The sequence below is a fragment of the Ovis aries genome, chromosome 21 (genome assembly GCF_016772045.2).
Source record: "Ovis aries strain OAR_USU_Benz2616 breed Rambouillet chromosome 21, ARS-UI_Ramb_v3.0, whole genome shotgun sequence".
NCBI lineage: Eukaryota > Metazoa > Chordata > Mammalia > Artiodactyla > Bovidae > Ovis > Ovis aries.
In genome coordinates this window covers 37,232,383-37,253,316 of record NC_056074.1, presented here as the reverse complement: position 1 = coordinate 37,253,316, position 20,934 = coordinate 37,232,383, and the positions used below count along the sequence as shown (strand labels likewise).

General features: G+C 44.0%; 2 protein-coding genes across 2 annotated transcripts; both read right to left on the bottom strand.

The window, feature by feature from the left end:
* Positions 1-763: 763 nt before the first annotated feature.
* LOC101110371 (mammaglobin-A) lies at positions 764-4,008 on the bottom strand. Its single transcript, XM_004019597.5, has 3 exons — positions 3,893-4,008; positions 2,065-2,255; positions 764-955 (listed from the first exon to the last, which is right to left on the bottom strand). Exons 1-3 carry the CDS (start codon positions 3,945-3,947, stop codon positions 917-919), a joined length of 285 nt encoding a protein of 94 aa, XP_004019646.1. The 5' UTR covers positions 3,948-4,008; the 3' UTR covers positions 764-916.
* Positions 4,009-17,252: 13,244 nt separating this feature from the next.
* On the bottom strand, positions 17,253-20,022 carry LOC101110099 (secretoglobin family 1D member-like). The gene is made up of 3 exons (XM_004019596.5): positions 19,908-20,022; positions 18,069-18,256; positions 17,253-17,381 (listed from the first exon to the last, which is right to left on the bottom strand). The coding sequence occupies exons 1-3, from the start codon at positions 19,960-19,962 to the stop codon at positions 17,319-17,321; spliced, it is 306 nt and encodes a 101-aa protein (XP_004019645.1). The 5' UTR covers positions 19,963-20,022; the 3' UTR covers positions 17,253-17,318.
* Between the last annotated feature and the right edge of the window lie 912 nt (positions 20,023-20,934).

Below are 20,934 nucleotides of genomic sequence, written 5' to 3'. Positions count from 1 at the left end.
CGCCAGTGCATGAAAGTGAAAAGTGAAAGTGAAGTCGCTCAGTCATGTCGGACTCTTCGCGACCCCATGGACTGCAGCCTACCAGGCTCCTCCGTCCATGGGATTTTCCAGGCAAGAGTACTGGAGTGGGGTGCCATTGCCTTCTCTGAACGGAGTGGCTACCCACTCTAGTATTCTTGCCTGGAGGATTCCACGGACAGAGGAGCCTGGCGGGCTGCAGTCCACTGGATTGCAAAGAGTCGCTCAGGACCGAGAGGCTTACACTCACTCAAACATCTCAGGAATTAGAGTAAATAATATTTTTGTGAACTAATGTTAAAAGTTAAGATTAGTGCCATATATCAGATTTTAAAATCAGGACAGGATTCACCCTGGCTTTGCCTGAATCATCTCTCTCAGTGGCTCTGTTCCCAGCCCTGCACACTTGGGGCAGAGACAGGGAGAGCTGAGAAGGGCGCCCCCCACCCCTCCATGGCCAGCAGGGTTCAGAATGAAGATGAAGACTGACACAGGTCAGAGAACTTGTGTATGACCCAGTCACCAGAAACTCCCCTCTAGTTCCTGGGGGGATGGGGATGAGGAGGGGAGGAAAACCCGCTTTTCCAGAGAGACAATTAATGTTGGGCTTGGAAACTGTAAGGGACAAAGTGCCTTTCAGACACCTCTATCCTTCACCCCTAAGTTATTTACTGAATAATTCTCTGTGTGTGTTATATGCGGAGCTCTCTAAAGTATCCATTTGAATCAGATAATAAAAAAGAACTTCTGATATGCAGATACTTTATTGAAATGAAAATGTATTTGAGGTTTCAACAATTGTCTTGCAGTGTGTAGATTAAAAGACAAAAAAGACAGACAGCTTGTGGTATATACTCATCGCCAGTCGACATTTCTGAGCCAAAGTTCTTGCAGAAAATTAGAATGCTTTACAGTATATACTGTTGTACATGACTTCCTGAAAAACAAACAAACAAAAATCACTTAGATTTTTAGCTCCCTCTTGCAAAATAAAATCTTGCACAATAAACGTTTCTTCTAATTGTTATCTTGAATGCATTCACACACATCTGACATTCAAGAGAATTAGTGCTGGAAGTTAAATCAGAATGATCCCATTTATCCTATCATTCAGGAGACATTTATTAATCCCAAAGAAGTGCTGGTGCTTCCAGATCTAATCCCCACCAGAGGTCCCTTGAGTAAGTTCTTTTCTGCACATTTCTTGCTGTAATAACTTATCTATAATGATGCTACGTATATTATCAGTTTTCCATAGAATCGTGACAATCTCAGCTTCAATACAAGGACCCAAGACATTTTTGAATTCTTGTGCAGACTTTCTGTCAGAAATATAGAAAATAGCCTGGACCTTTATCTTTGACTTTGTAGCCCACAAAATTTTGAGGCTGTGACTCAGAAAGAGCCATCTGAGTTAGGCTTTTCAAGAAAAAAAGCCTAGCATCCTGCATTGTAAGGATCATAGTAAATGATGTAATTTACCATTTTCACTGTTTCAAATATACCTAACACCATATTCCCTCTGCAGTCAGTACGACCAATCTCCAGACTGTCTTCAGGTTACAAAAATGAAACTAAATACCTGTCAAATAACTCCCATTTTCCCTCAATATCCGACTTCTGAAAGCCACTATTCTACCCTGTGTCTCTATGAGATTGGCTACTCCTGAAACCTGGTGTAAGAGTTAGGCTACCTTTGTCTTTTTGTGACTGGTTTATTTCACTGACCATAATGTGTGTGTGTGTGTGTGTGTGTGTGTGTGTGTGTGTGTGTGTGTGTGCCTCTGTGCCTACTGGGGAATTGAGGGTTAGGTAGACCCTTTGCTTTTCCCTCTATTGTCTTTTAAATTTATTATTCACTAAAGATTTCAGCCCTGTAGCCTTGGACATCTTTCCTGATGTCAAAGTCATCAGACTCACCACACAATGAAATAAACGGAAATATACCACATTCATCACTTGCTTTGGTGTAATGAATAACAAACGTAGAGTCTATTTGTCCCTGTCCCTTGGTTGTAAAAGCACATCAGAAGAAGCTGAAATTACCAACATCTGTTTGAAATTGGCCAGAGTTTCATTTGACTGCTGGAGAAAACATTGCTTTAATTCATCTATAGCATTTCCCTCATTTTCAGTCTGGAGGAAATCTTTAAGATATGCTCTGTATTCATCCTTGGACACAGTGGGATCAACTGCTTTATCGATCACATTGTCAAGAAGGGAGCAGCCAGAAGACCCTGGGAAGAAAGAAGCAAACAATGGGCTCCATTGTGTGCACATAAATATCTTTGGAGGGCAGAACAGTGATGGTTGTCATTCGTTTGCATCCCTGTAGAGATGTCTATTCAGAAAGATTGTGGCAAATGGTCTTCAGTTCTCTATTCTACGAGAGTAAACTTGGGACCTGGGATTTTTCTAAGACCTAAAACACCTGTGCTTCCTCTTGCTAGCCTCTAGAAGCCAAACCTTACGTAACCTTGACTAAGGAGGGCGTTGAGGAAGTGAGACGTTCTGACTCAGGGCAACATATTACACTTTATCTGGTCTTTCTTTGTTCAGAGTCATATGATGCTTCACCATTATCATTTCAAGTAACAAGTAAAATTTCCCAGGATTGTACATGTACTGGTTCTAGAATGTTGTCCATTAGCTCTGTTGGTGTTCATGATTTTCTGAAACAAACAAAAACAAACAAAATAATGTACAAATGAAATTCTTGTTTGTGAAGTGACCTGTTGTGGCGACCTCGGTTGGGTAGGAGAAAGAGCTCTGGAACTGGATTAGAGAGAACTGGCTTTTATTCTTGGGTCTGTAATTTTTTGTTTAGTTGACCTTGAGCCTGTCACCTTGAACATATCTGCAAGTACTTGAGGAACAAACGAGGGGAGGATATTTAAAAGAGCTCTGTAGGACTTCTTTGGAGGCACAGCAGATAAGAATCCGCCTGCCAATGTGGGGGACGTGAGTTCGACCTCTATTGGGGAAGATTCCACAAGCCTTAGGGCAGCTAACCCTGCGTGCTACAGCTGCTGTGCCCACGCTCTACAGCCCTTGCTTTGCAACAAGAGAAGCCATCGCAATGAGAGGCCCTGGCACCCCAGTGAAGAGTTGCCCCCGCTCGCCACAACTAGAGAAAGCCTGGGCAAAGTAACAAAGACATAGCGCAACTAGGAATAAATAAACAGAAATGAAAAAAGAAGAAAAGAGCTTTGTAAGTTGAATAAAGTAAACTGTGTCTGTGACTTATGACCGAAGACTAGACTAGCTGCCAGGGCATTAGTCTCTAACTGGATCTTCACTGGGGAAGGAGACCTCCAAGGAGGTGTGAGCTCCCCTCTTCAGGCAACACTGAGCAGGGAGGGACTGGGAGGAAAGGCATTCCAGAAGGGCTCAAATCAGCTGTGAAAACTTGTGAAGAGTTGGAACCCCCAACTGGGTGCAGGACGCTGGGTCGCCCACCACAGCCTGAACTTCACCTCCTGGAAGATTTCCTGTTTCTTTTCATATTTAAGGAGACTCCAAGAGTGCATTTTTCAGGAAACCCATCTGGTATAAAATCAGGAATCATCAGAGCATCTCGTCCCCTTGCCCTGCTGAAATGCCTAATTCTAGTAGTCAGTCACTAGACTCATCCCGATTTCATGGCACCTGTGACAATGGTGGGACACCCTGCATGTCGTGAGACACTTGTGCAGCCCCAGGGCAGAGGCAAAGCTTACAAAGGGCCTTCTTTCAGATGTTCTGGAATGAGTGATGATGCTTACGTCTCTGGTGGGCAGGCCTGTCCTGTACTGGTGCTTGGGGGTTGGGAGCTCTTGCACAGGGAACCAGACAGCAACCTTAGCCCCACATCTGTGTACCCGTCAGTACTCACCTGCATAGCAGTACAGGGGGAGGGCGACCAGCATGAGGACCGTCACCAGCTTCATGTTGGAGGCAGCTGCTGCTGACAAGTCAGTCTAATGTGTCAGAGAAGAAGGAACTCACTTTAGAGGTGAGTGCCCAGAACGCCTCCTTTTATTCTCCAGGTCACCACGCTAATCCTTCCCACAAATGAGGAAATGAGTCACAGGATAAACCTGGCATTGGACCAGGAAACAACAGCAGGAACCAACAAGAACCCAGACAGCCTGTGTTTCTGTTGGTAGAAAACTGAGGAGACAGAGTCTTTGGGACCCCAAACAATTTCGTAACTGCCATCATGATATATGACTTTCAGTTCAGTTCAGCCACTCAGCCGTGTCCGACTCTTTGCGACCCGATGGACTGCAGCACGCCAGGCCTCCCTGTCCATCACCAACTCCCAGAGTCTACTCAAACTCACGTCCATTGAGTCAGTGATGCCATCCAACCATCTCATCCTCTGTCATTCCCTTCTCCTCTCACCTTCAATCTTTCCCAGTATCAGGGTCTTTATAAATGAGTTAGTTCTTCGCATCAGGTGGCCAGAGTATTAGACTTACAGCTTCAGCATCAGTCCTTCCAATAAATATTCAGGACTGATTTCCTTTAGGATGGACTGGTTGGATCTCCTTGCAGTCCAAGGGACTCTCAAGACTCTTCTCCAACACCACAGTTCAAAAGCATCAGTTCTTCGGTGCTCAGCTTTCTTTATAGTCCAACTCTCACATCCATACATGACTACTGGAAAAACCATAGCTTTGACCAGACAGACCTTTATTGGCAAAGTAATGTCTCTGCTTTTTAATATGCTGTCTAGGTTGGTCATAACTTTTCTTCCAAGGAGCAAGCCTCTTTCAATTTCACGGCCACATTATATGACTTTTTAAGTAAAATGAATGCAAGTCTGCTTTCTGAATGAAGCAAAGCCCAGCATTGCAAGCCTGTGTTGTCCTCCTTGTTTTTTATTATTATTGTGATCATCATTATCTCTTCTTCCTCCTCCTCACCTTCCTCCTCCTCTTGTTTCTACTCTCTTCTTCTTCAAAGTGCAAGTAGCATATGCTGTGGGTCTGTTCTGCAGGTTTACCAAGCACAAGAGCTGGGTGTGATACCACATACCTCCTCTGGGAGGCAGAGTTCTCTTGCCTATAGAAGCTTTTTTTCAGTAAGATGTTTAAAATTTGGGAAATGTTAAAAATTAAAAAAACTAAAAATCTACAAGGAGATCAAACCAGTCAATCCTAAAGGAAATCAGTCCTGAATATTCATTGGAAGGACTGATGCGAAGAACTCATTCACTGGAAAAGACCCTGATGCTGGGAAAGATTGAAGACAGGAAGAGAAGGGGACGACAGAGGATGAGATGGTTGGATAGCATCACCGTCTGGTTGGACATGAGTTTGAGCAAGCTGCAGGAGTTGGTGATGGACAGGGAAGTGTGGCATGCTGCAGTCCATGGGGTGGTAAAGAGTCAAACATGGCTGAGAGACTGAACTGAACTGAAAAATTAAAAATGTCCCACCTCTGTGAAGTTTGTTTTGTCAAAGACTATCTCACTTAGTTCACTCAGTTTCATCAATTTCTTCTATTATAAATCTATGAATGAATTTTTATCTACTTTTTGTTAGGTTTTGAGGGTTTTTCTTCCACTGACACAAAGGATGTTGTGAAGTAGAAAAGCTGATTGCTTAGGGGAGGCAAAGCTGAATGGTGGAATGGCGATGGGATATGGGTTCATACAGATGTGGATTTGAAGCACGGAGGCAACACCTAGTCATGAAGGGTCCTTGGACAAACTCGTGGTCATTCTGAGCTTCCTTTTCTTCACTGCTAAAAGGGGCATAAATGATGCCATGCTTGGTTTTGTCAAGATGAGACTCTATGTAAAGAGCCTATCACAGGGCTTAAAACAGGGTATCATGGATTAGTGGGAGGTTGATTCATCCACGCACCCATCCATTCATCTATCCATCCATCCACCCACCCATTCATCTTTCCATCCATCCGTCCACCCATCCACCCACTTCATTCATCCATCCGTCCACCCATCCATCCACTTCATTTATCCATCCGTCCACCCATTCATCTTTCCATTCATCTGTCCACCCATCCATCCACTTCATTCATCCATCCGTCCACCCATCCATCCACTTCATTCATCCATCCGTCCACCCATCCATCCACTTCATTTCTCTATCCACCCACCCATTCATCTTTCCATTCATCTGTCCACCCACCCATTCATCTTTCCATTCATCTGTCCACCCATCCATCCACTTCATTCATCCATCCGTCCACCCATCCATCCACTTCATTCATCCATCCGTCCACCCATCCATCCACTTCATTTCTCTATCCACCCACCCATTCATCTTTCCATCCATCCGTCCGCCCATCCACCCACTTCATTTATCTATCCGTCCACCCATCCATCCACTCATCATTTAGCAGTACCAGGAGCTTCTGCTCTGACGGGCCCTCTGCTATGTGTCACACATCCATTTGCAAGGATAAGTTAGACCCGGACCTTGCCCTTGTGGTGCTTACGGGGCAGGCAACAGACAAGCCTTCAACTGAATGAGTGATATCACAAAGCAACAGCTCTAAAGACTAAACAACCACTAAGGACAGCGTCCTGCAGGGAGGTCCAGGCGAGTTGTAGGAAGAAGGCCTTTTAAGCTTGGATGAGTGGACAATGACATCCAAGGGAAGTTCTGGGAAGAGTGTTCTATGTGGAGGGAACAGCAAGTACAGAGGCCCTGAGGAGCAGATTGTGCTTGTCATGACAAGGAAAGCAAGGAAAGTGTATCTCTTGATGTCACAGCGGGGACAGGCTAGCCTCCTAAGAGAGAACCCACACCAGTTGAAATAGAGGTGATAGAAAGGGAATAGGAACAAGAGAAACAAGGTCAGCTTAGGTTCAAGGACTAGAGAGTCAGAGAAAAGAGTCAATAGTTAACTACCCATGAATGTATTATTTGCTCTCTGGATTATTTGGAACTCATCCCTTTCCATCATTCAGTTGGAACATAAATTGCCAAGAACACTACTGATTTAGCAAGAGGTAAGAAATAAGGAAGAAGGCTATGTTCTTACATATGCATTTTCCCTCAGGTGACCATTGCTGGTGATCTGCCTTCCAAAGGCAAGTGAAGGACATTGGTAATGAAATAGGAGATGGTATCCCTGACCAGGACTTAATGGAGACTCTGGCTGGTCACCCAGTTGTTTGGACCTGCCTGTTACCTGCAGGGACCCTGGCCCACCTCAGATGTTTATTACTCTGAAACAAATCCCACATCATGTATGTGGTTCCCACAATAAAGAGGGGTGTTCTCCATAGCAAGGTATGATTGTTCTTAGGTGAATTAAATAACAGCTTGCCTTGCAAAAGACTACTTTGCAAGCCAGCATTTACAAGGAGAAATAGAAAAAATCAAAAGGTCAGGATGCTTGTGTTCTTGGCTTGATTTTGTTTTCTTTCCCAAAGGGAGTTTGACTCAGGTCCCCAAATTAAGTCCTGACACTAGAGGCGTGAGGGACCTTCAGTTTCTGTGTTTGAGTGACATTTATTGGCCACCTACTATGATAAACCCCAGGGTAGGGGTGAATTATTCACAAATTTTACCCTGACTGCAGGAGACACAGGAGATGTGGGTTCGATTTTTGGGTCAGAAAGATCCCCTGGAGGAGGGCATGGCAATCCACTCTAGCATCCTTGCCTGGGAAGCTCCATGGACTGAGGAGCCTGATGGGCTATAGTCCAAAGGGTCGAAAAGAGTCAGACACGACTGAGCAACTAACACACACTTTTTCCCTGACTACCTTGTGTTTGGGGGAAGAAAGCATTTGGTAAGGGAGTATTATATTTGGTCTGGTATTGAACTCACAGAAGACCTGAGATATGCTTATACTCATATTTTGGTCATTGGAGGCCACGGCATATTTAATGCAAGCAATAACATTTAGTGACAATCATTTTGTCCCCTCTCAGGGATTCATCCATTGATCCAAAAGTGTACCAAAATTATTTTGAAGTTTGTGTGCTCTATGCTCAGGTGTGTCTGACTCTTGTGACCCCATGGACTGTAGCCCGCCAGGCTCCTCCGTCCATGGGATTCTCCAGGCAAGAATACTGGAGTGGGTTGTCATACCCTACTCCAGGGGATCTTCCTGACCCAGGGATCAAACCCACATCTCTTATGTCTCCTGCACTGGCAGGTGGATTTTTCACCACTGCACCACGTTTTAAAATTTAGATGATCATAAAGTTTTTTTTTTTTTTTTAATTGTAAGTGACCCAGATGAATCAGCTCCACAATATTCTGGGGACAAGATAACACCCCTATTTCTTTATTTTCATTCCTTCGGTAAAACTGGTTCTGCCTCCCACCTCCAGGGCTGTGGGAACATTAACCCGGGGCATGTTCTTTGGAGGTGAGTCTCTTCCTCCTTAAGATCATGCCAAAGTCTAAAAGTCTTGAGAATTAAAATGTCACCTGTCATGTCAGTAAACAAGGATGTTTTTCTGGTGGAGACACACTGAACCAGGCCAGAAACTTCAGGAGAGGCCCTGGTTTGGGAGACATTTTTGTTGTCAGTGAGTTGTCTGTTGTTCAAGTCATCAGACCTTTCCTAGACCAGATGCCCCCACCTTGCCTTGGGCTCAGCCCACTGTCAGGATTTCACAGCTGTGTCTCTGTGCACGATGGGAATAGTCTTAGGAATGTTGTGCGGTCCTAGCATGTTACAACGTATAAGTGCTTAGAATAGGACTGGGCACAGAGCAGGAAGAGCCTACATGTCAGCTGCTAGTGATTAATTTTATAAAGTGGAGAAATGCGTTATGATCAGCTTGGAAAGACTACTAGGACCTTTCGAGACTACTGAACTCTCTGCTTCAACTTTACCTTCTCTAAAATACCCACGGAAGCCTTATGGTCAGATCCGAGGTGAAAGGTAATGAGTTTGAAAATAAAGCATTGTACCTTTTTTAATTGGACTTCCCTGGTCGCTCAGTGTTAAAGAACGTGCCTGCTAAAGCAGGACATGTGGGTTCAATCCCTGGGTCAGGAAGATTCCCTGGAGAAGGACATGGCAACCCACCCTAGTATTCTTGCCTGGGAAATTTCAGGAACAAAGGAGCCTGGTGGGCTACAGTCCATGGTGTCACAAAAGAGTAGGATACGACTTAGCAATGAATTAACTACAATCCCTTTTGCTTTTTTATTTGGCTGCACTGGGTCTTAGTTGCAGCGCATAGGATCTTTAGTCGGGCATGTGGGATCTAATTCCCTGACCAGGGATTGAACCTGGTCGGCCTGCATTGAGAACACAGAGTTTTAGCCACTGGATCTACCACCAGATGGCAACCCACTCCAGTGTTCTTGCCTGGAGAATCCCATGGACAGAGGAGCCTGGCAGGCTACAGTCTTTGGGGTCGTAAGAGTCAGACACGACTGAGCAACTAAGCACGCCCACACCAGGGAAGTTCCTAATGCACTCTATCTTGATCCCAACATTCCACAGTGGCTACACGAATTTACATTCTCACCAACAGTGTAGGAACGTTGGACTGCAAGGAGATCAGTCCATCCTAAAGGAAATCAGTATTGGATATTCATCGGAAGGAATGAATTACGGTTTTGTCTGGTTATATGCCCAGGAATGGGATTGCTAGCTGATAATACAACTCTTTTTAATTTTTTAAGAAATCTCCATACTGCGCTCCAGAGTTAGTTCAGTTTAGTTCAGTTGCTCAGTCGTGTCTGACTCTTTGCAACCCCGTGGACTGCAGCACAACAGGCTTCCCTGTCCTTCACTCTCTCCCAGAGTTTGCTCAAACTCATGTGCATGGAGTCAATGATGCCATCCAAGGATTTCATCTTCTGTCGTACCCTTCTCCTCTTGCCTGCCATCTTTCCCAGCATCAGGGTCTTTCCCAGTGAGTCAGCTCTTCACATCAGGTGGCCAAAGTATCGGAGCTTCTGCTTCAGCATCAATCCTACGCATTGTTTTACAGCATTGGACTCTATTTTCATCACCAGACTGAGTGACACTTCTGTTTTAGCCCAGCCTCTTCTTTCTTTATGGAGCTGTCTCTCCTTTCTTCCTCTGTAGCATATTGGACACCTACTGACCTGGAGAACTCATCTTCTGGGGTCATACCTTTTTGCCTGTTCATTGTGTTCATGGGGTTCTCAAAGCAAAGTCATTACAAAGAATGAAATTATGCCATTTGTGGCAACATGGATGGACCTGGAGATTATTTTACTAAGTGAAGTAAGTCAGAGGGATTCTTGTGACCTGGACTTACACAGCTGCCTCGTGTGAACTCCAGACTGACCCCCATGGGGGTCTGGTAATTTTCTTCTCCAGCCCTTTGCTGCCTGTGAGCCCTCCTTCCTCACTGTTCTTGTCTCAGTCCATCTGAGTTGAAAATCCTTATTCATTCCTGAGGCCACATCAAGGACAGCCGTGTGTTTTCATGCCCTTTCCTGGCCCCTCAATCTATGGAGATCTCCCTTCCAAGGTCCTTTTGGCACTCCATGGTGAGCTCTCTTTTGATCTCTGCAGAACCCTGAATCCGTGGCCCTTTCCTCCCTGTTCTGTTCCTTGAGGGCATGGCTGGTGCACCTCTGATCTTTGTGTGAAGGGAACTATGGTAAGTGCTTAAATAATCATTGTGTCAGTGTTTTTTTTGAGATAGATCTTGAATTGATAAAAAGACTTCATTGATGATAATACCTACTTTTACTACTAAGTCTATTTAGAAAGAGAAGCTTATTTAAACTTGACTCTCTACTAAAGAATCAAACCCAACATTAAAAGCAGGCATTAGCCTGACATCCTGGTGCTAACACTATCTTCTTTATGCTCTGGATGAGGACTTTGGAGTCAAAATAAGGAGAGGACAGGTCAAGAGAGAAGGAAGTTGGAACCCAAGCCATCCGAGGACTGTGTCACCTCCTGTTTCCAAGAAGTAAGCATTATCTTGATCCAATCTAACCTGGATCCATCCACTGACTTGGAGTGGTGAGCCGGATTTGGAAGCTGAGCCAGGGTCAAGAGTCACCTCCAGCTAATTCTCTTTGGCTCATCCACCAAAATCCTGCACTTTACACAACTGACATTTCCAAAAACTCGGTGGTTAAGCTTTTAATCCCCATACCCATGTGACAGCTACATGGCTAATTAGATATTTACGCCATTCTCTTCTCTGTTCAGTTGGTAACTTTCCCCTCACTTCATGGCCACTTTTTGTTGCTAATCATTGACATCCGCGGTTGTGAACCTCCGGTCCTTAGGGACATTATGAAGGGTATATGGAAGAACTTGAATGAAGCATTTCCATTGCTAGAACAGTGATTCTCTACTGCGGCTGGTATCCATGCTCCTTCCTCCAACACTGTGGACATTTGTCAGTGTCTGGAGATGTTTTGGGTGCCTGCACAGGGTGGGTGGCATGCTGTTTGCATCAAGTGGGTAGAGACCAGGGATGCTGCTGGACAACCTGCAATGCCCGGGGCATCTACTCAAAGAAGACTTCTTCAGCCTCAACTGTCAGTAAAGTCACGGTTGAGAAATTCAAGAATAGGGAAACATCGAAGTTGTTTGTCCTTGTGAGGAGGTAGCTACCTACTCCGGGGCTGTAAGTGCAGCCTCAGGGCAGACAAATGCTGGCAGGAGTGTGGGCATTTGTAGCCTCCAGTACAGGGATGTTCAGTTTCATATCCATGCCTTTTCCCAGGCTTGTCCTCACTCCTGGGGGGCGGGGGGTGGGAGGGGTGGGGCTGGGGTTCCTTTCTCCTCTGTTATCCTCATCCACTTTGTCTTTCAAGATCTGACTCAGCCACCACCTCCCTAAGCAAGTCTTTCTTCCCAGAGGATGCAAACTCTTAGGAGCTTTGTTCATCCTTGAATATCTAGAGGCTGCTCATTTCTATAATTGACTCTCATTCTCAGTGATATACTTCCTAGTTTTCTTCAGTTCTCACTCATGTCTTGTCACTTAATGATAATTCCTTAAGGAAATTCAGTAATTCTTTCAATAGAACACATCCAGTTTCTCGTAAGTTTGGTGTAGCATAGATTCCAAGTTGACCAGAGATACTTTCAAGCATCGTAACCAACTTTTGGGGTCAGACTTTGCTGCAAACCATTTTTTTCAGCCCCCTTTCTTCTATCTAGGCTGTGTTTTTCATTTGTCTTACACCTTCCTGTAGTTTACAGAATTTTTGTTTAAAATAACAATATAGGAAGATTGTTCAATAACAAAAACATTGAAAAACAGTTTTCACAGAATAGAGAGCCCAGGAAAAAACCCACACTCCTACAATCAATTCATCTTCAACAAAGGACGGAAGGATATATGATGGAGAAGAGACGACTTCTTCAGCAAGTGATGTTGGGGAAGCTGGACAGCTGTATGTAAACTGATGAAGTTAGAGCACACCCTTACGCTAGCCAGAAAAATAAACTCCAAATGGCTTAAAGGTTAAATGTAGACATGACACCATGAAATTCCTAGATGAGAACACAGGTGTAACAATCTCTGACATAAATCATAGCAATGTCTTCTTAGGTCATCTCCCAAGACAAGAGGAATAAAAGTGAAGTAAACTAATGGGGGAGCTTCTCTGGCTGCTTGGTGGTAAAGAATCCGCCTGCCAACGCAGGAAGTGCAAGTTCAATCCCTGGGTCAGGAAGATCCCCTGGAGAAGGGAAGGGCAACCCACTTCAATATTCTTGCCTGGGAAAATCCCATGGACAGAGGAGTCTGGTGGGCTACAGTCCACAGTGTTGCAAAAAACTTGGTCAGATACAGCTTAGGGACTCAACAACAACAAAACTAATGGGACCTAATTAAACTTAAAAGCTTTTGCACAGTAAAGGAAACCATAAACTAAATTAAAAGATAGTCTATGGGCTGGGAGAAAGTATTTGTGAACAGTGCATTCAGCAAAGGCTTAATTTCCAAAACATATAAACATACAACTCAATATTCAGAAAACACAAGCAATCCAATAAAAATAAATAGGCAGAAGGCCTAAATAGATATCTTTCCAAAGAAGACATACAGATGGCCAATAGGCAAGTGGAAAGATGGTTAATATTGCTTATTATGAAAGAAGTACAAATCAAAACTACAATGAGGCACCACTTCACACTGGTCAGAATGGCTATCATCAAAAAGTCTACAAATAACATACACTGAAGAGGTTGTGGAATAAAAGGAACTCTTCTACACTGTCGGTGGGAGTGTAAATTGGTGCAGCCACTGTGGAAACAGTAGGGAGGTTCCTTAAAAAAACTAAAAATAGAGTTGCCATATGATCCCGCGATCCCACTCCTGAGCATATATCTGAAGAAAACTCTAATTTGAAAAGTACGTGCACTCCGATGTTCATAGCAGCACTATTTATAGTAGCCAAGACATGGAAGCAATCTAAATGTCCACCCACAGATAAATCAATAAAGGTGTGATATATACACACAAAGGAATATTACTGAGCCATAAGAAAGAATGCTATAATGCCAATTATAGCAACATGATGGACCAAGAGATTATCATACTATGAGAGGTAAGTCAGACAATCACTTACTATGGGAAAGACAATCACTTCTATGCAGAATCTAATGAATGATACAAACAAACTCCTTTACAAAACAGAAACAGATTCACAGATACAGAAAGCAGAGTTATGGTTACCAAAGGGAAAAGGGGGTGAAGAGGATGGGGGAGGAATGAATTAGGAGTTTAGGATTAGCAGATACAAACTATGATGCAAAAAAGAGATAAATAACAAGGCCTCACTGCATAGCACAGGAAACTGTATTCAGTATCTTATAATGAACTATAATGGAAAACAATCTGAAAAAGAATAGATATAGATAGATAATTGAATCGCTTTGCTGTATACAAGACACTAACACAACATTGTAAATCAATTATACTTCAATGTAAAAAACAAGAGTGAATTCCTTGGTGGTGTGGTGGTTGGGAATCAGCATTTTCACTGTTTTGGCACTGGTTCAATCCCTGGTCAGGAAACGAAGATTCTGAAATTTGCACAACAGGGCAAAAGAAAAGAAAAAGAATATTTAAAACTTAAAGAGAAAAACAGTTTCCAAGGAAGAGCACTAGACACCTTCCATTCCCATCCTCACCGTGTACTCTCATTCTCATCTACCACTTTCTTCACTGTCTCCTGGTATTGACACGTTCTCAATATTTTTTTCTGTTCTCCACTGGTTAATATATAAAAATCCGTGTCATTTCCTGTATATATGGGATTGCATGCTTCTTTCTACAGGCTTCCGTGGTGGCTCAGTGGTGAAGAATACGCCTTCCAATGCAGAAGATGTGGGTTTGGTCCCTGGGTCCGGAAGATACCCTGGAGAAGGTAATGGCAAACCATTCCGGTATGTTTGCTTGGAAGGTCCCGGGGACAGAGGAGCCTGGTGGGCTACAGTCCATGGGGTTGCAAAAGGGTCAGACATGACTAAACAGCAGCATGTTTCTTTCTTCATCTATTTCCTCTTTTTTGTAACGCACACCCTCTAATACCTTTTGACAAAAAGCTCATTGGAGACAAAACTTTAGAAGACTTATACTTCTGAAATATCTTTATTTTCATATTTAAATGATAGTTGATTGCATATAGAATTATATCTGTCTTTAGCTTCAGATAAAGAAAGCTGAGTGCCAAAGAACTGACATTTTTGAACTGCGGTGTTGAATAAGACTCTTGAGAGTCCCTTGGACTGCAAGGAGATCAAACCAGTCCATCCTAAAGGAAATCAGTTCTGAATATTCATTGGAAGGACTGATGCTGAAGCCAAAACTCCAATACTTTGGCCACCTGAGGTGAAGAACTGACTTGTTGGAAAAGACCCTGATGCTGGGAGGGATCGAAGACCAGAGAAGAAGGGGATGACAGAGGATGAGATGGTTGGATGGCATCACCGACTTGATGGACATGAGTTTGAGCAACCTCCAGGAATTGGTGATGGACCAGGAGGCCTGGTGTACTGCAGTCCACAGGGTTGCAAAAAGTTGGACATGACTGAGCGACTGAACTGATAGCTGTAGGTTAGAGCCTTTGAATTTTTAGTTTTACTTCTGTGTCTTCTAGTCTTGTGTGGACTCCATTTTTTTTTTGCAGCTTATTGTTAATTGGAGGATAACTGTTTTATATATTGTGTTAGTTTCTGCTGTACACCAACGTGAACACGTTATCAGTATACATCTATCCCTTCCCTCTTGAGCTGATTCCGTTTTTATTTTCTATCTTAAGGTATGACTTAGTGTTTCTTTCTGAAAACAGCATCTTTCTTTAGAGTAAGTTAAAGTCACAGAAAGTCACAAAATGTGTTTGGTTGTGGGGAGTGAGTGGGTTATTAATTTCATATTCTTCATTTATAGGAAATTTTCTCACAGTATTTCTTTGGAGATTTCCTTATCATCGTGATCTCTTCCATTCTGGAATTCTACTAGTTGGGTTTCTTGGATTGACACCCAGGGACTGAGTTGTGGAAGTCCTCATGTGTAATGTCCACGGTGGGCCTGATCCTCCCAGCAATGATTCCAATTTGGGTTTCTCAGAGTGTTGCAAGAGATCCATGAATCCCTGTGTCCATGAAGCATTGTGTGTGGACTGAATATGTAATGTATTTCACAAAATAGGGACTAAATTAAGTACATGTATTTCCTGATGTGATTAAAAATACACTTATAAAAACATTGTTATTCATTGATAATGGTAGATAATCATTGTCTTCTGTTTCTCAATTAAGTGATTGTGTAAATATACCCCATGTAATTTGAGAGTGTTTTCGGATGAATAATAAGTTCTGTTACTTGAAGCATTTGGAAACACGTGCCCTCTAGTATCTTGGATTTACAGAAGTGGTCTCAGATTCGCATCCCAATTTTAGAAAAGAATTTGACTGAAGTCACCACGTGTAGGATCGTGTGTTACAGCAGCCGCTGGAAACTGGTCCAGAAGCCTATGGTATCTGCCGGTTTTCACTAGATAGTGGGTCCAGTAGCCGGGAGAGGGTAAGGGCACCTGGAAGAGGAGTAGGTTATGGGCAGATGGTGTTTTCAATTTTATACTTTCCTTCAGCTGTGACTGTGGAGTCCTTGAAAGGTGTTGTCCAGGTGGCAGTTGGATGCTTGCTTCTGGAGTTCTTGGGACAACTGGAGAGAGGAAGCATTAACTCAAGATGTTGGTGAGGGTAGAGATGATCAGTGTGATTGTGCAGAATGAGAAGGAGTTAACCGATGGCTGAGCCCTGAGTGTTCACTAAAAATTGAGAAGAAAATGGAGAACAAATTGCACTGGACAAATCATAGGTTTGAAACCACAGTGAAGGTAAAAGGACCAAGCAGTTTGGTTATGGATAATATGAGGAGAAAGCGTGAATGATGCTGCTGGTTGGAGGTCACATGACTGGCCAGTTATGTTGCGCACACTGCGTGCGTGCTCAGCCACTTCAGTCGTCTGAGTCTTTGCGATCCCATGGACTGTAGCCCTCCAGGCTCCTCTGTCCATGGGATCACCAGGCAAGAATACTGGAGTGGGTTGCCATGCCCTTCTGCAGGGGATCTTCCTGACCCAGGGATCAAACCCACATCTCCTGTATCTCCCGCACTGCAGGTGGATTCTTTACCCCTGAGCCACTGGGAAGCCCCAGATATGATGTGCTGCTGCTGCTGCTGCTGCTGCTACTCAGTCACTTCAGTCATGTCCAACTCTGTGCAACCCCATAGACAGCAGCCCACCGGGCTCCCCCATCCTTGGGATTCTCTAGGCAAGAACACTGGAGTGGGTTGCCATGAAGTGATATCCCTCAAATCAAGACCAGTAACAGGAATGTTTAACTGCTTTTTACCCTTAAGTATGCCTTCATCCTCTGGTGGCTCAGTGGTAAAGAATATGCCTGCCAATGGAGGAGCTGTGGGTTTGATCCCTGGGTTGGGAAGATCCCCTGGAGAAGGAAATGGTAATGCATTCCAGTATTCTTGCCTGCGAAATCCCATGGGCAGAGAAGCCTGGTGGGCTATAGTCCATGAGGTCGCAAAGAGTCAGACAAGACTGAGAGACTTCATCATGGCACCATGAGTGGAAAACCTGTAGAGAAATGCAGGCTGATACATAACCAAATATTTCTTCTTGAGAGCCCTGCACCTCAGGTTTCTGTGGATAACTGGATATTGGGCCTCTAAAATTTACTAGTGATGACACCCAATGGTCACTTCATGATGAAAACCACCCCTACTCAAAGCCAGAAACAGCTGAATAATAACAGGACAAGGAGAGAAGTGCAGGGCAAATCATTTATTGAGCAAGATGTTGAAACCTCTACATTTTCCATGGAAGATCAGGTGATCACGCAGAAGGATCTAGTAAACCTTTCACATCTGTAGCAGTACATTTCACCAGTATTTTCCCCTGAAACAGAAAAAGAAACAAAGGAGAAATCATTCTTGCTGCTGGAGATGACACATTAACACAGACTCTCATTCACAACTACGTGGTCGATAAAATTTCGACCAGCCAAAGGCAAGCGGGAGGGCCCACGGCAGGAAGCCAGAGTGTACGCTCAATGACATAGGCCTGGTACAATCACAACAAACCACGCAAGTCAGGAAAGAATCCTTTCCATAGACAAGCAGATAAACGGTGAGGTGGTCATCATGGGCAGGTTTCCAAAGGAAGGAGGAGGATGAAGTTTGGAGGGGGCAGTCCAGGCATTCTTTTCTCTGATCTCCCGGGAACTCCACACATTCAGTCCGAAAGGGACAAGGGTTACAGAATAGGGGCAGGAGTGAGGTGAAGTAGGACAATTTCCTGCTGCTCTCAGCCTTACGATGGGGCCAGGACAGCACGCGTCCTCCTCCTTAGGACACTCTGGACCACCTGGCACCCAGGGAAGTGACCCCAGAAGGAGGAACATGTCCAGAGGCCCTGTGCAATCTACCCTAGGGGAGCTCGGCAGGTGGGATGTCACCATCCAGCCAGTGGCCGAGGGTTAAAAGTTAGCAGTGACAGCTGCCCCCTTCGGAGCAGCCCGCTGACCCCGCTCCTGGCATGTGCAGCTGAGCAGAAGCTTCTGTGCAGCAAGAAGAAAGACATTACCAGTATCTTTGTAATGAGTAGTCTGTTTTGGACTGAGAATTCATTCGTGCATTGCTTCACTTGCATCTTGGCAGCCACGGCTTCTTGAGGTGCAATGTACTTCGCGAGTGACAGCTTGTACAGTGGGTCAGGACTATAGAAGTACTCTTTCAGATCCAGAGCAAATATTGGACAGACAACTGCATTGGCTGGAGCAGAAGGAAAAGAGACACAATTGATGTAGGGAAAGTCACTTTCCCCCGTGGTTCTCTGAATTAGAACTAGACAGGAACCCCAAGGGTTTTACAATCTCAGCTGGTAATTGCACCAATAACAGGGCAGGACCCTAGGGCTGTGACTTCCTCAAGACCCCAGAGCAAGTGGCTGAGCCAGGACTAGAAATCAGTTTCCCTGAGTTCAGTTTTTTTCCTTTTTAATGCATACCCACAACTTTCCAAAGCTCCCTCGCTTTGCTGAAATTCACTTTCCTTTGATTAAAAAAAAAAAAATCAAGTTTTGCCTATCAGTTGAGTGACACTGTATTTTGTCTTGGATACTGGGGAAGAGGAGATTTTAGGAACTGAGTTTTCAAGTGAATGGTAGAATCAGATCTTACGAGAGATCACAGCAGGGGGGAAGAATAAACGTGGAGAAGTGCATGTAAACTATATGCTATTTTGAGACTAAATTAAAGCATAGGTTTCTATCATTGGATGCAGATAGAGCTAAAAAAATCTAATCAATTTGAACACATTTGAAGCTTATACACAAAGTGATGATTGATTCTTGTATTCTGTAGTGATGTACAGAATTCCTAGAGAAGCTGAGAGGTGGGAATGGGTGCTTATTCCTGACCCCACCAGAAGGGTGCTGAGGCCAGAAGTGATCACCTTTTCCTGGCCTGGATTGTCCATCCCCACCAACTCTTGAACCACTGGCAGCCTGGGATGTATTCTGTCAAGGCTCTGATCTGCCCCCCGGTCAGACATCAAATTGTGCAGGGAATTTGAAAGGGCAGCACAGGGAAAGAGAAGGACATTTAGAAAGTTCAATAAAAGAGAAACACTCAAAAGAGACTTGCATCAGTATTGAGGGCATGAAGCAGAGCAAAAGTATGGATGAACAAATGGCTGGAATTAATCATAGAAAAATGAAGTCTGACTCTAATGAGCACAGTAGTTCTACCACCGTTAGTGGAAAGACTCCTAGGAAACAAGTGGCATTTGTAGATATACCGAGTGCTGCTTATTTGCAGACCCCATTTGAAGATCTTATATTCAGAGATTCAGAGAACGCTGACTCTTCTTGAAGTAAAAAATCTCTCCCCCAAACCCTTCCAGCTGTAACATTTTCTGAGTCTGAGGATATTCGTTAAAAAGGCTGTCAACTCAGCTGTCACCTAAGAAACTCTAGGAACAAGAACAGCAGTAACTACTAAATATCTAGACTCTTGACACATTTAATCTGACTTTATTGTCGTAAACTACTCTTGGTGGACCCTGAAAAACGGAATGATAAGAGGATTATCTGGAGAGACTAAGCATTTTGTTCAAGGTCAAAGCGCTGTGATTCACATCCAAATCTTACTATGTCACACTGCTTCTGAAACACAGATCACAGATGAGGAGTGAGACTTTGGGTAGAAAGCTTTTAAAATTTGCCTGCAATGAGTTTTTGGTAAGAGTTCTAGAATATATTGGAAATTGATCAAATGGGGCCTGGGCTTGTGGAGGACTCACTGTTAAGTAGAAGAAGAGGTTTGGATTCTGATATGTTGCTCCCCAACTCCCCAGATAAGTTCACCCAGTGAAAATACCAAGGGAAAAGTTCTCACCAAGAACTTTTAGAAAGGATACTCACCCTCGTAGTAGCAAAGGGCCAGAGTAACCAGCAGGGCAGTCACGGACAGCCTCATGGTTTTTTTTGCTTTGAGTTTTCAGCCTTGGTGAATGACAAGCAATCAGGAGCTGAACTCAGGAGCCTGGGGAGCCCAGGGCTATTTGTACCTGGATAGCCCTGTTGGCCCTGCCCACATGAACATACGGCAAAGTCTAGCTTCCAGCCCTTCCTTCTTCACTCAGGGCTTGATGCCATCCACAATGTCACAATGGCTTGGCCAAAGTCCCATTCACAGGTACCATACACCTTTCCTTTGCAGGAAAAACCAAGGTTGTAGTTTCACAAATGTATAATCGGTTAATGGATGCAAGGTCCCCCTGGGGGTCAGTGCTTGGCACAGAGGAGAGGATAAGCACATCTTCCTTGAATAAATGAATGAATAAAGATGAACAAGCCTTTAGCTCAGTTAGGGTACATCTTTAGGGTAAGATTATGCCTTAAGGAGAAAGGTTAGTAGCCTGGTGACAACTGTGAAAGAAATCAGTGATTTTCAGTATCCCAAGAGAAAAAAGTGTGAAGACTAAGAACATCCCCCCAAACTACTAATTTTTTCTACTCTGCTTCAAAAAGTATCACAAGAGATTTCATATCAAATTAAGCTCTAATTTGATGAAAGGCTCTCCTCTTGACTTTTCCTTGTCAAATAGGAGAGTCACACCTTCTGAGTCACAGGGTCGCAGCAGTGGAGATGCCCACGAAGACTCATCCTCTCCTTAGTCATGAGCAGAAGCCTTGTGGAAAGACAGGGAGAGACTTAGACAGTTCTCAGTAAAGGCACTGGGAAGTCAGGCTGCTTGTGTAAGGGGACATATTAGAGTGGCACTCAAGAATATATGTATAATTTGGGGACTAGAGAAAAGCCCATATGCTGCAGTGAAGACCCAGCACAGCCCAGATATAGAATTTTGACATGAAGGAATGCTTACAGGGGGGATCGCAGGGCAGCACAGCCTAAGAGAGGACAAGACAGCGTAAACTCCGTGACTTG